We start from the raw sequence: 14,330 nt of genomic DNA on the forward strand, positions 1-14,330 counted from the left end.
TAAAGCTTTTGAATCAATCCTTAACCGGAAAATTCAAAAGCACCTTTCCACTTCTCACCTTCTATCTGATCGCCAGTATGGGTTCTGCAAGGGGCGTTATACTGATGATCTCTTTGCCTTCTTAACTGACTCTTGGTCATCCTCTCTTAGCCGTTTCGGTGAAACCTTTGCTATTGCGCTGGACGTTTAAAAACCTTTTGATAGGGTCTGGCACAAATCTTTGCTTTCCAAACTACCCTCCTACGGTTTCTATCCTTCTCTCTGTACCTTTATCTCCAGTTTCCTTTCTGACCGTTCTATTTCTGCTGTGGTAGACGGTCACTGTTCTTCCCCTAAACATATTAACAGTGGTGTCCCACAGGGTTCTGTCCTATCTCCCACTCTCTTTCTGTTGTTCATTGATGATCTTCTTTCCAAAACGAACTGTCCTATCCATTCTTACGCCGATGACTCCACTCTGCATTACTCAACTTCTTTTAATAGAAGACCCACCCTACAGGAACTTAACGATTCAAGGCTGGAGGCAACAGAACGCTTAGCCTCAGACATTACTATTATTTCCGTTTGGGGCAAGAGGAGCCTGGTGTCCTTCAACGCCTCAAAAACACAGTTTCTCCACTTATCTACTCGACACAATCTTCCAAACAACTATCCCCTATTCTTTGACAACACTCAGCTATCACCTTCCTCAACACTAAACATTGTCGGTCTATCCTTAAGGCAGTGAAGCCGCTGATATGATGAGTGTCGGCGATGACATCATAGGACTCCTAGCGAATCACAAGCATGTTTTCAGAACTGTCAGCCAATCGTAAGGAAGCCGCCTTCAACTGCAGCTTTAAAACGACCCGTTCTCTCTTCCCGTTTTCTCTCTCTCTCTCTCTCTCTCTCTCTCTCTCTCTCTCTCTCTCTCTCTCTCTCTCTCTCTCTCTCTCTCTCTCTCTCTCTCTCTCTCTCTCTCTCTCTCTCTCTCTCTCTCTCTCTCTCTCTCTCAGACCCCACTTGGAATATGCGGTACAGTTTTGGTCTCCTCACCAATGAAAGGACATTGCTAAATTAGAAGGTGTTCAGCGTCGGGCAACAAAAATGATCCCTTTCTTGCGCAACAAATCCTACGAAGAAAGGCTTTCCACCCTTAACATGTTCTCTCTTGAGAAACGTCGCCTCCGAGGAAAACTGATCGAATGTTTATAATACTTAATGGTTTCACGAATGTAGACAGAACAAAATTGTTCATGATCGATGACACTTTGCGAACGAGGAACAATGGCATAAAACTCGAATGTAGACAAGTAAATTCTGACTGCACCAAATTTTTCTTCATCAACGTTGTAGTGCGATAATGGAATAAGCTCCCACCGTCAGTGGTCCAGTGTAACACGATTGACTCCTTTAAAAACCAGCTCGACCGTCACTTGCTTGAACTTAATATTAACTAGAGTAGAAAAGCAACGTTTTGGAGCCATCTGATTAGTGTAGATTCACTTAGGTTTAAGGACAGACCACCTAGTCTGGACCATGGGGTCTGTGTGGTCTGATTTTCTATGTAATTCTATGTAATTATCTCTCTCTCTCTCTCTCTCTCTCTCTCTCTCTCTCTCTCTCTCTCTCTCTCTCTCTCTCTCTCTCTCTCTCTCTCTCTCTTGCCAAAGCCACAATGTTTGGAGGAAAACGTCCAGTGTGATACTACCTTTAAAGGTAGCGTGCGTGACGCCGATGGTATATGTGACCCGTACGTGTCAAAGCAGCGCGAAACTCGGGGTGATAATGCGCGAAAGTCGGGATGGTAAGAATTTAGGACTAACCGCGAAACTCGTGGATCGCGAAACTCGGATAGCGCGAAACTCGAGAGGGTACTGTAGTTCACACTAATTTTCTCTCCATAAGCTAAAGTTTACTGCAAGCAGGTAACGGAAAGGAAGCAAAGTGCCTTTGCATTGATGGAGCTTGGGTAGTGTGTCAGCCACGTGGCCCATGACAAGTATATATCAAGACTCATGACGTTCAGGAGGCAGCGTCCCTCCCTGCAGGCAAGGGTCAGGCGATGAAGGGATATGTAGGCAATATAAAGACTTCCCCAACTGATGCCGATAATGTTTTACAGCGATAAGTATTGTTAAATCCATCCATCACAGCAGCAACACTCAAAGAGAAGCACCCATATTTTTTTTTTTTTTTACGTCTTCGCCTATGGCGCCGGTAGGCCTTCGTAGTGGGGCCTGATGGTCGGCCCCAGCCCGTTGTAGCGCAGGCAAGTGTTTATAGTGGCGCCATATTGCATTGGCTCATGCTGCCCCCCGGAACTCCTTCTTGATTCACTTGGACAGTTTCCTCTAGAGTCCGGGTTGATGGGTGGTCTTCAGGACAGCATGTGGGTAGTCTTAGGCCACTCGGTGGTGACTGAAAAATCCCAGGTGGTAGCGTGGGGATTCGTACCCGCGTCGTCCATCACGCGGTGAAAGTGGAGCCCGCACGCTACCACTCAGCCACTCAGCCCTCTAAGCGCTGCCGCCTCTCAAGGTCGTCAGCAGCCCGCCGTGACGCGCCTATATCACAGGCTACGTGGGTTACTGAGTGCCTGTACTAAGTAAGGCTAATAATAATCTCTTGTCACTTTACGGCACATTCCAACGGCTGGTGACCAAATTATGGTAAAGTATAAGGGCGTAATGGTGGGTTAATTAGCGACACCTGTTGCTGTAGACAAACTGTCTCTTATTTATTTTCCCAGAGCTCGTTGGCTGCTGACTCCCAGCTGGCTGTTAGGGGAAGGTCTGACACAAGTGTGCTCAGTTTCAGTGGACGACCCGTATGGCTGTGAAACAGAAATACAAAAGAGAGCGTGTGCTAGCGTTTGAAAAGCGCGGCGAAAACAGGGCCAATAATGGCGTCCAAGTCTTAGGTTTTCGGGACTCTATCAAGGGACTCTATAACACACACACACACTCCACGGCCACTGTTTACAAACACTGAGCACCACCCGGCGGGGCGGCTACGCAGACGGTGCTGACGGCGAATTTGGTTAGAAAAAATCTCTATCGACGGTGCTGACGGCGAATTTGGTTAGAAAAAATCTCTATCGACGGTGCTGACGGCGAATTTGGTTAGAAAAAATCTCTATCGACGGTGCTGACGGCGAATTTGGTTAGAAAAAATCTCTAATACTTATTGTCTTCACGGTAAGTTAAGGTGTAAAACATATTTGGACATTTGAACAGCAAATAACTGCTCCCTACCTAGCAAATAAAACACGAACCAGGCGCAGCTCTGCCTATAGTCCTGTGCACGTCAGGCACAGTCCCTCGCGGCTGATCAACCTGACAAGTGATGTTAAATGTGTAGTCGAGCCGTGCCACCTCAAAAGTTCCTTATATGTCTTCTAGATTCAACAACATGGAATACAATGCACGCCTTGCTGCACTTGGCTTATTCTCAGTGAGAGGTAGGCTGCTCAGAGCTGACATGATTAAAGTGTGGAAAATATTTAATGGACTCTCACCTATCTGCCCATCCGATGTTTTCCAACTAGTGGGAGATGCCAGGACCCGAGGCCATGCTTTTAAAATATTTCATCAACGTATTCATATTGAGTTACGCAAAAGATTTTTCTCTAATAGGGTCATCAATCTTTGGAATGCCCTGCCTCCCTCAGTTGTGTCAGCACCTAGCCTGTCAGTGTTTAAGAGATTACTAGCAGCACACCTGGGCGATAAGCTGTATGAATACTAACATGTACACCATGGACAATGCCCCTAGTGCTCACAACACACTTTCCACAGTGTTTTAAATCACACATCTGATTATTGTTAAGTCATCTCATATACTGTGGTGTGTTGGCATGTTTGGAGCTCCATGCCTGTGGAGCTCATCCTGGTAAGAAATATTAAGGTTATAGGGTGACACTGCATGCCCTTGAGCCATAATATGAAGGGACGTACTGTTGATGGCTTTGACCATCAGTGGCCTCTGAGGCTCAGACAGACCAATGATGGGCCATCATGAGTTGGGTGACAGACAGGGTGATGGCAGAGATCGATAATGGGGTGCGCTGCCCAGCCAGTGCATGAAGCTGAACTGTCCTTGGATTGGGCCTACCTGCTATAGTCCGACACATCTTAAGTGGCGTCTCTGACGTAGACAGCCCTCTATACACTGGTGTCTCGTCTCCAACTGACCTCGGCGTACATACCGTGCCTCTCATACCCTCTCTCTCTCTCTTTCTCTCTCTCTCTCTGTGTGTGTGAAATAATTTCGAGAAACACAACAGTCGAAAGTCCAAAGGCGGCCGCAAGAGAATTTTGTCGGTCAGTACTCCGCTACCAGAGACTTTCCCGAACTCGAGGGAAAGATTTAAGCCACTTTTTGCCCCATACTTTAGCTAAATTTTCTATGCCATATGGCAGACAGTGTATGGCAGATGGCAGAACCCCACCAAAATATGGCAGAAATGCCATAATTACGGCAGGCAGCGCAACTACGGTGTGTTGGGCTGGGAGGAGCATGACCCTGACTGAACTGACAATGGTGCGGAGGCAACGGTGCCAAGTGTTGTACACATTTCTTTGTATTCACTCACAAATAGAGAATCATTCATAAAAAACATATCTTTTTTTTGTACGAGAGAGAGAGAAAAAGGGAAAGGTGTGGGGGGTGCGGTTTGGGAGGTGAATTGGGGACGTGACACACTGTATGGGGAGCTACCTACGTCAGAGGCGCCACTTTAGATGTGCCAGACTATAGTGACTGTTGGTGTACCATTTAGCTATTTAAAAGTATGTTAATCACTCTGCAGTGTTATAGGTCAATATATGTTACATCAATGGTAATTTATTCAGCTATGTTAGGAAATCAAACAAATTTATTTATCTTGAACTGTTTTTGTTGTACATTTTTAGCATGTTAGCTAACTTTACTAATTTTTTTACGTTTTATTTTACACATATTTTTTTTGTACAGAGTATGATAAAGTACAATTACTAAGGATTACTAATAACTACAACAAGTAATGAAATTAAAACATTTTTACACAACTGGTTGCACACCGCTTCAGCTGAAGTCATGGCAAACTCACGTTTTTTGCAAACACCTCTGACATGGAAGGGTCAGCATAACCAAACCTAACTGCTGTACCATGTACCTATGCATTAGCGATGTTGGCATGGTTATGTTACGTTTGCTTTTGTTTGGTTAATTTCCAACCATGTGTAGGGTACCTGCCTTCTTTTATGATCAAAGAGCATGTATTTTTACCCTTCAACCATATTATAAAAGTGTATATAGTATTTTGAGGTGGTGGAGCTAAACTACACATTTACCAAAGTGACCACCTTCAAGATCAGGTCCTGTGTGTATTTATTTACTTAACATAAAGATGCTGGAATATTAGTTGAATCCAGTCTTCACTTTCATCCAGGTCAGTAGTTGATAAAGCAGCTGTTTTATCACCCAATTCTGAAGATATACTCTATGTGGAATGAGGGAGTTCATATTGAACTTGCACTTAGCTCATATATATTAAATCTTTGATAGAATTTGGCTCTACTCTGCAGAACACCTGGGACCTTGGTATTCTTAGTCTTTCTGAATCAGTGCAGAGAAGCTGGACATGGCATACTAAGGGTCTGGCTGGTCTTCCTTATGGTGACTGGCTTTCTTTGCAAATACTATTGTAGTTAAGATCCATGAAGAGAGAAAAAAAAATGGTATAGACCCAGAGTCCACTCTTTGAGCAGATATAGATATAGAAAATATAAAAAGACAGTGACAGTAAAGTAAGGAGAATAAAAAAGGGGGTGAACAAAAATAATAACAGCTATTTCATATATAAGGATAAGTAGAGGTTTTTAGCTCAAATGGCCCTTGAAAGGGTAAACTGCCATGTGGTAGAGTTTGCTTTCGTAAAATTAAAACCCCTCCCCGCTGGAGACCATTTTTAAATGTTCCACGCTGTTGCGTCATAGCCAGACACACGCGTCAACGTATGCAGTATCATTCAATGCTTGTATATACGTAAAATTGCATTAGAATTTTTTTTTCTCAGTAAATTTTGCCACTTGTGATCCTCATACATAAGGGATTTGGGAGTGTTAGTGAACTCTGATCTAAAACTAAGGAAGCAATGTATTAGTGCGAGGAATAGGGCTAACAGGGTATTAGGGTTTATTAACAGGACGGTAACCAACAGGAGTGCAGAGGTCATCCTCAGACTCTATTTAGCGTTAGTTAGGCCACACTTAGATTATGCTGTCCAGTTTTGGTGCCCACACTGCAGAATAGACATCAGCTTGCTAGAATCAGTTCAGAGGAGGATGACCAAGATGATTCAGGGGCTGAGGAACCTCCCATATCAAAATAGGCTGAAAAATCTAAACTTACATTCACTAGAGAGACAAAGAGTGCGGGGAGATCTGATAGAAGTATTCAAATGGGTCAAGGGTTACAACAAAGGCGATATAAGTAAAGTACTGAGAATTAGCCAGCAGGATAGAACTCGCAGTAATGGATTTAAATTAGAAAAGTATAGATTTAGGAGAGATATAGGCAAGCATTGGTTTAGTAATAGGGTGGTGGGGGACTGGAATAGACTCAGCAATCACATAGTTAGTGCAGGGACGATAGCTTGTTTTAAGAGTAGACTGGATAGCTACATGGACGAGGACGACAGGTGGCAGTGAGGTGTGGGTGCAGTAAGGTGACAGGGTACTGGTGCGTGCCTAGTACCGCCGGTATAACGAGGATCAAGCCTCTACCTGTAACCCCTGAAACTACACCTCACCCATCGTGAGTAGTGGGGGGGATTCTGGAGCTGCCCTGTGTAGGCCACCCGGCCTCTAGCAGTTTCCCTATGTTCTTATGTTCTTCTTATGTTCTTATATTCTGCGCGGCCCACTGGGCTGGGAGAAGGGAGGAAGCGGCGAGCCGCTCGGCACTGCAGTGCCTCGCGCGACACAAACGAGCAAGGTGCGTTGCAATTTTCCCTCCACTCTAGCCAAAAAAACGTTCTTACAAATGATTTTGCAGGCGCAGGGCAACCAGAAAAAGCTACAAACACTGTTCGAGAGACAGAATTGCCCAGTACGGTCATGCAGGAACACCTTGACCTTCTGACACCCTCACCTTTGATTGATTAAAACTTTTTTTCATAAAGGGGGACCAGATTCCTTATCATTCTCCAGTAAGTCAACAAGGTACACACAATAATATGTGAAAATTTCATGCCAATCAGATAAATACAAATGGCAAGACAGGGAGAAATGGAAAAAAAATCTTTATGAGCCAATATCTCGAAAAGTATTTTTTTACACTTCAAAAAATTTCACAAAATCGGTAAAACGTCTGACTGACTTTTGTTAGGTATCATTTAAAACTACAACTAAAGGACAATTTTTGCCCGCTATAAAATTTCAAAAAATGTCAAAAGAAAATGGGACACAGAGTGGAGAAAATTATAAGTGACAAAAAATTGTAATTTTATTTTTTCGAAGACAAAACAAAAAATGTAAAATTTTCTAGCTGGGAAATGTAGATAGGTAAACAAAGTTTCTATGATATTTTTTTCAATGAGATTAACTGAAAAATAAGGTCTGTGAAACAAAAAGAAAAATATGCTTTGTTTGATTCTCTCCTAAACTTCACCCGAATTTAATGAAATTCACAGAATATCTTACATTTACACCAACAAACAACATACGAAGATTTCAAAGCTATTGAACATACCATGTGTGCAGGAGGACCCCCCGTAGCCAGCCCCCTTAAAACAAATTGATTCAAAACGGGTCTTGCCTCTCATTTGAGAGTGCTGTAGTACTTGAAAAGGCATAATGATGTGCTAGTGACAAATTAATTCTTTTTTCATGATTTTTTTCTCAAGCCTGCCCTGTTGAAAGCTTTTAATTTGCCTTCATGACATGATCAATAATGGAAGTATTGTCATTATTTTGTCATCTTCATGTCATTAAGTGGAGTCAACATTTAAGGAAGTTATTAATCTCATGAATCTTATACACTGGCAATAGTCTAAGAAGTTATACAATATTTTTTTGCACCTTTTTCCATTTCAAGATGATCTCCAGGATTGCTGCAGCGAGAAGGACCTTGCTGGTTGCTTTTCCCTCACACCATACCCGCCACAGATTAAGTTTCCAGATTTGGAGAAATGCATCTCGCAACATATTGAAACTTGAAGAAAGAGGATTATGGGCAGACTACTTTCCTGATTCCAAGTATGCTAACTACATTTGCAGTTTGGTTTTAGTCAGCTTAATTTACAATGTTTATGTTTTGTAGAATACCATACATACTTTGACAAAATATTACAAAGTCTTCTATCTTGTTGTGGATAACTTGTTTTTGCAGTTGGACTCAGGCATGTGTGTCAAAGATTTTTTAATAGTGCCTAAAGAGGTTAGATTTTCACTAGTTTTTTTTTATTTTTTTAACTGAGCTTTTTCTGTCAGACAGATACCTTGAGGTATACAGAGCCATTTCCTTTTTCCTCCCTCTTCTCTTGAGTGTTTGCACCAGGCCTGCTGATTCTGCTTTTTATATGAAAAGTAGAAAATTTTCAGTTTTTAAGACTATGTTCTTGAAAACTGAATATTGTGGGAATCCTATCTTGAATTATGCCACCAAGAATTAGGTACGTAGTGTTGAAATAACAGCACCAGCTGAACCTTAAGAATTGAGTTGCAGGGATGATAAGTAAGTGTTTAAAATATTTTACCATAGTTGATTAAGTTTTAATGTACTTATTAAGTCTTTTTTTATGTTTTATTTCAGCATCAACAAGTTGATTGAAGAACTAACAAGAAAGCCTCAGACCATATACAGTGGTTTTGATCCCACAGCTGATTCACTGCATGTTGGTAATCTTCTAATTGTTATGGCTCTTCTACACTGCCAGCGGGCTGGACACAATGTAATAGCTCTTGTAAGTGGTCATGTTATATTTCTATTCATGGAAAACTGAATTATTGCTTAGTTGTGTCTCTGTGGGTTGGTGGTAAGGCAAATAATGCTTATAAGGCAGAAGTGGTTCAATTGACCAGAAATATGATCTTGAAATTTTTAGAAACACTGCATCAAATGACATAAGTAAGTAAGGGGGAATGTGCTTGAGAACTGGAACAGTAATTCCAAATGAATGACAGAATAGTTGATTCAAATTTACAAACAGTGTCATCATTGATAATGAGGATAATGACATACACATGTGGGGTCCCACAAGGTTCGGTATTAGGTCCACTTTTGTTTATTATTTATATCAGTGACTTAGATACAGGAATTAGTGGTGATGTCAGTAAGTTTGCAGATGATACCAAGATCGGTAGAGTAATTGAGTTGGATCAGGACGCTAGTATTCTCCAGGGTGAACTAAACAGATTGTATGACTGGGCATATAAATGGCAGATGAAGTTCAATGTAGGGAAGTGCAGTATTCTGAGTGTTGGTAGGAACAACCCCTCTCATAACAATTGCTTAAATGACACTCACATAAGCAGGTCTGGGTGCGAGAGGGATTTAGGGGTCTTAGTGAGCTCTGATCTCCGTCCAAGGGCACAATGCATTCAAGCTACAAATCGAGCAAATAGGGTACTGGGATTTATTTCAAGGAGCGTAAGCAACAGAAGCGCCGAAGTCTTCCTCAAACTATATTTAGCATTAGTTAGACCTCATCTTGACTATGCGGTTCAGTTCTGGTCACCTTACTATAGAATGAATATCAAAATGTTAGAATCGGTGCAGAGGAGGATGACTAAGATGATTCAGGGGTTGAGAAACTTGCCATACGAGGAAAGACTCAAACAGTTAAACCTGCATTCTCTAGAAAGGTGAAGGGTGCGTGGAGACATGATCGAGGTTTATAAATGGATGAAGGGCTTTAATAAGGGAGATATACATCAGGTTTTATTGGTAAGAGAACCGGGTAGGACACGAAGTAATGGGTTTAAACTGGATAAATTCAGATTCAACAGGGACATGGCAAAAATTGGTTTACTAACAGGGTGGTGGATGAGTGGAATAGGCTTAGCAGTCATGTGGTGAGTGCCAATACAATTGTCACATTCAAAAATAGGTTAGATAAATTCATGGACAGCAATATTAGGTGGGGTTAGATACACAGGAGCTTAGGTTCAAAGGAGCTGCCTTGTACAGGCCTACCGGCCTCTTGCAGACTCCTACATTTTTATGTTCTTATTTATCTATCTATATCTTGGATGCCTTGTCCTCTCACTTGAAATTCTCTCAGGGGGTAGCCACAACAAAGGAATCTCCAATTATCCCTGTAGGCTACCCTTCATTCATCCAGTATGACTCCACTACCTCAGAATGCCCTTCTTTATTCACTCATCCCATGACTTTAAACACCATCTGTGTTTTTTTCTAAAGATTGCTAAATAATTTAGATATTTATATTTTTGAACACAATACATTGTTCATTTTAGTAGTTTTTAAGGTTGTTCCTTTTGTATTTCAGATAGGAGGCGCTACAGCTCAAATTGGGGACCCAAGCGGCCGCATGACTGAGCGACCTCAGCTCAGTGTATCAGAAGTTAAAGCCAACTCACAGAAAATCTTGGAGAATCTAAATAGAATATTCAGTAATCACAAGGAGTATTTTTGGGATGAGCCAAAAAAATCACCTTTGCCTCCTATCAGGTATGTCACTACTAAAAGAAATGTATACTGAAAGGGTACAGCAAATATGGCAGATGTGTGGTAAATGACTAGTAGAAAATAAATAGAAATCCAATATGGATAACCATTGGCTCTTACTATTTGTTCATAGTATGGATCAAAATTCAAATATAATGCATGGGAAGACTGGACCTCTATTTGATGAGCTGTCTCATGGTGATGCAGCAGTACATTCTATCCTCATAGTTAGTGAACTCATATTTTGCACTTATAATTTTAGAACTCCATTCCAAACTTTATTTTTGTGAAGATTATCATAACTAAGCAACAAATTCAATATTGTGAGGTAGAGAAGTGACTTATGAGTAGTAATAGGCCTAACTCACAGGCATTCAGGATTGGCCATAGCCACTAGTCACCATATTAGCAAAGGAAAGCTGAGTGTTGTGTTGATCATGATCACTGAGGTGGCACATGATAGCCAGATCTAATACAGAATGAAGCTTTTAGTAAGTCATACCTAGAATACATGCCCTGCCTCTGATGTTTGGCAAGGCATTTGGTTTGGCTTGCATGCTATAGGTGGCATCAAACTGGACCAATTTGATAACCTTTTCACCTGTTGTTCAAGCTCAAGCTGACTGCCCTCACTATCAAATGCATGGCAGCAAGCAGGCACGTAGCTACTGTAAGTAAACAGTCCCAGCCATGGTGCCTGCTGCCTGCACACCATGAACTGTGGGAAAGTGTGGAGCTGCATGGCACTGATCTCCATTTTAACCCCTTGGTTACTGAATGTGTGTTTTGTGACACGTGCATGTCACAGCTTGATGTGTCCCCGAGGTACTGGGTGCACCCGCAGTGACACGCCTGTGACACGGTGGGTGCGCCTGTGACACGGTGGGTGCAGAGCAGGCTATCCTACAACTATCCACATTTTCAGGCACACAAGACCATGAAATTTGTGCATGGTATCAGCATCCATAGCAAGATAAATAAATATTTCATTATTCTATAAATGATGTGGTTTTCAGGCTAATATATAATATATTAACTGAGTATGAATGTTTTAATGTTGCCAAACACGTAAATTCAAGTAAAAGGTACTCAACCATTTTTTTTACTAAAATAGATATCTTGTGGGGGGTTATCTCATAGAAAACAAAAATAAATAACAAAGGGTGAGTGTGGGAATGAGTTGAAACTCTTATCACTAATATATTATTAATCAGTGGTTGAAACACACCACGTATGATGCAGAAAAGTGCGTGGGCAGTTAGTGTGGCAGGAAACATTTTATTTACATTTTGTTGATGGCTCGGTAACCAAGGGGTCAAGACAACAGGAGAGGGAAAAAAATGTGTTTGGATTGGTCTTGGATACTGAGAAAGAAGACGTGAGACATACAAAAATCTTGTAAAAAAAAGTAAGTTTGGAGGACACTGCCTCTTTCTTCTGGCATCATTTCACGAAGGAAGATTTGCACCCATGTGACTTTGAGAGTGAGCTAGATGAAAACATGGATACTAAGTATACATATACACACACATACCTACATATAGTACATGAATAGTTAGAATATAAATAAAGAATTTGCATCTTTTATGTGAAACTGTGTGTATGATTACATAATCTCCAATTAAGGTTTAATGGAATGCTTTATATATCGATTTTTGCAACTACGTAATATCCCATACTGCTATGAGGCACACAAGGAAAGAAAGAAATCTAGACAAATTAACTTAAGTTTATTCTACATAGTTACAAGTGACTGGTAAAACTTTTGTTGTTTGCTCTCATTTCCTCTTACTTTGATATGAAGCATCATCCATCTACTGTTCTCATTATGGGACAGGAGGTGACTGATAAACCAATAAACTAATAACATCCACTTTTTTCTAGTCTTATAATAGATATAGGCGCGTCGTGAGTAATTAGCAGTCAAAGTTAATTACTGATTACTACTGAATAAAGTGGTGCAATGTATTACTATTATACATCAAATTAAATGTTAGGCTAGATCTTTCATACCATTGAGTTTTTAATAAATTAAAAAAAAAAATTTTGGTTACGGTCAAATTTTTTATTTACTCCCTCTCGCACTATTTTTTTTTCCCAGAAAGTAATGGTTTTAGGTTCATTTTCAAAGAGTGTATGGAATAAGAAGTGTTCTGTAAAGAAATTATGTTGCTGTGCCTAATTCCTGATTTTATACAAATTCTTTTATATCGAAAAAAAGTTTCGCTTCCGATATAAAGTTAGTCTGCACCACGTGTTGGACCAAAACAAGCCACTTTAGATCTTAGTACACCCCGCAGAATGTTTGCTTTTGCCTTTTCCGACACCACTATGAGATAATTGAACCTCAGGACAACAGGTTCCCGCCTATAACACCAACCCGCCATTTTTGAGGGTTAGACCACTTTCGCACGACACGCCTCATATGAATATTTTGGTAATCTGCAGCATTTTTTTTTCAACAGGACAGAAAACAATATCACATGGTACAAGACACTGAATGTAGTAGACTTCTTGCGTGACACTGGCCGCTACATAAGGATCGGAGATATGTTGTCCCGCACCAGCGTTGCATCCCGCATGGACTCTTCTGAGGGGCTGAGCTTCACTGAATTCTCTTATCAGGTATTCTTATTGTCAGAAATTCCAATATTGTATCAGGTGCTATGCCTTTTTCAATGTTCAGTAACTTCAGTATAAAAAGGAAAGGTATACGTACACAACTGATGAAATAGAGAATACATAATGACTGAGATTAGTTGCAGTGCATTAACTAAAATGAAAGAACAAAATGGTAAAATGGGAACGAGTGTGAAATGTTTAATTACCAGCTTATATGTTTTAGTAATTAGAGTGAGATCTATGTACTAAATTGATGGGTAGAAGTGCACTGGAATTGTTTTAATTGTGGGAACTGGATGACTTCCTTATACTTTGTTGCAATGTCCTTAAGATGTGGGTGTGCGCTTGCTTAAATCACAGAACCTCTTAAGAGATAGGTAACACATGTGTCACCCTAGTCAGAGTGAGGCCTTAATCACCTTGTGTTGGAATTGTTTCATAAAATTTCTTCAAATTATGTAAGATGGTGGGAAAATGTACTTTTATATTACATAAGCAGTTGTTATGACCACCTTCATGTTATCCTACACCACATTTAGTGTCCAAAGCTGTCTTCATTATTTCTCACAAGAAAAAGGTTCCACAATATTAAATGTGCTAATGCTGCCCTTATATTTACGAGCACTTATTGGCAACAACAGTACCTGAAAACCCCTATTTTCATAATTTCTTTTGGAAAGACTGAAGAGTTATTTTGCCTCCTGTACACACACACACACACACACACACACACGGCCAAGATGGCGGACGGACACAGTTGAACTCCTGACGCGTCTTCAATACTATCATCAGGCTGTGCGGGAACTAAACCCTAGACGTGGAAATTAAGGTAGGAGCCGTGCTAGGTGGTAATCGTGCTGTCCCGAAGTATTAAAGGCTGAAAACAGTGAATAACACAGAAAAATGAGCGAGGAGAAAGCGGGGGCGACGGCTTCACCACCGCCAGGTTTGTTTACACCGGTAAGCAGGGGAGCCAGGCCAAGAGACAATGACTTTGAAGGTTTCTCGGAAGATGTGGATAGGCACAGAGACGTTATGTTAAGGAGACTTAT

At 41.0% G+C, this 14,330-nt stretch overlaps 1 protein-coding gene across 6 annotated transcripts in view; it reads left to right on the forward strand.

Moving 5' to 3' along the window:
* Positions 1-2,913: 2,913 nt before the first annotated feature.
* The window catches only part of LOC127004208 (tyrosine--tRNA ligase, mitochondrial-like), a 40,161-nt gene continuing 28,744 nt past the window's right edge, over positions 2,914-14,330 (forward strand). The window contains exons 1-6 of one of the 6 annotated variants that reach the window (XM_050871751.1): positions 2,922-3,179; positions 6,904-6,960; positions 8,062-8,222; positions 8,779-8,929; positions 10,478-10,659; positions 13,122-13,281. In XM_050871751.1, coding sequence (XP_050727708.1) covers positions 8,062-8,222; positions 8,779-8,929; positions 10,478-10,659; positions 13,122-13,281 — 654 coding nt within the window. In that variant the 5' untranslated portion in view covers positions 2,922-3,179; positions 6,904-6,960. Of the gene's footprint in view, positions 3,180-3,214; positions 3,443-6,903; positions 6,961-8,061; positions 8,223-8,778; positions 8,930-10,477; positions 10,660-13,121; positions 13,282-14,330 lie in introns of those variants that run through there. The other 5 variants (XM_050871741.1, XM_050871767.1, XM_050871773.1 and 2 more) reach the window with 5 other exon arrangements.

The sequence above is a fragment of the Eriocheir sinensis genome, chromosome 3 (assembly GCF_024679095.1).
Source record: "Eriocheir sinensis breed Jianghai 21 chromosome 3, ASM2467909v1, whole genome shotgun sequence".
NCBI classification, from domain to species: Eukaryota; Metazoa; Arthropoda; class Malacostraca; order Decapoda; family Varunidae; genus Eriocheir; species Eriocheir sinensis.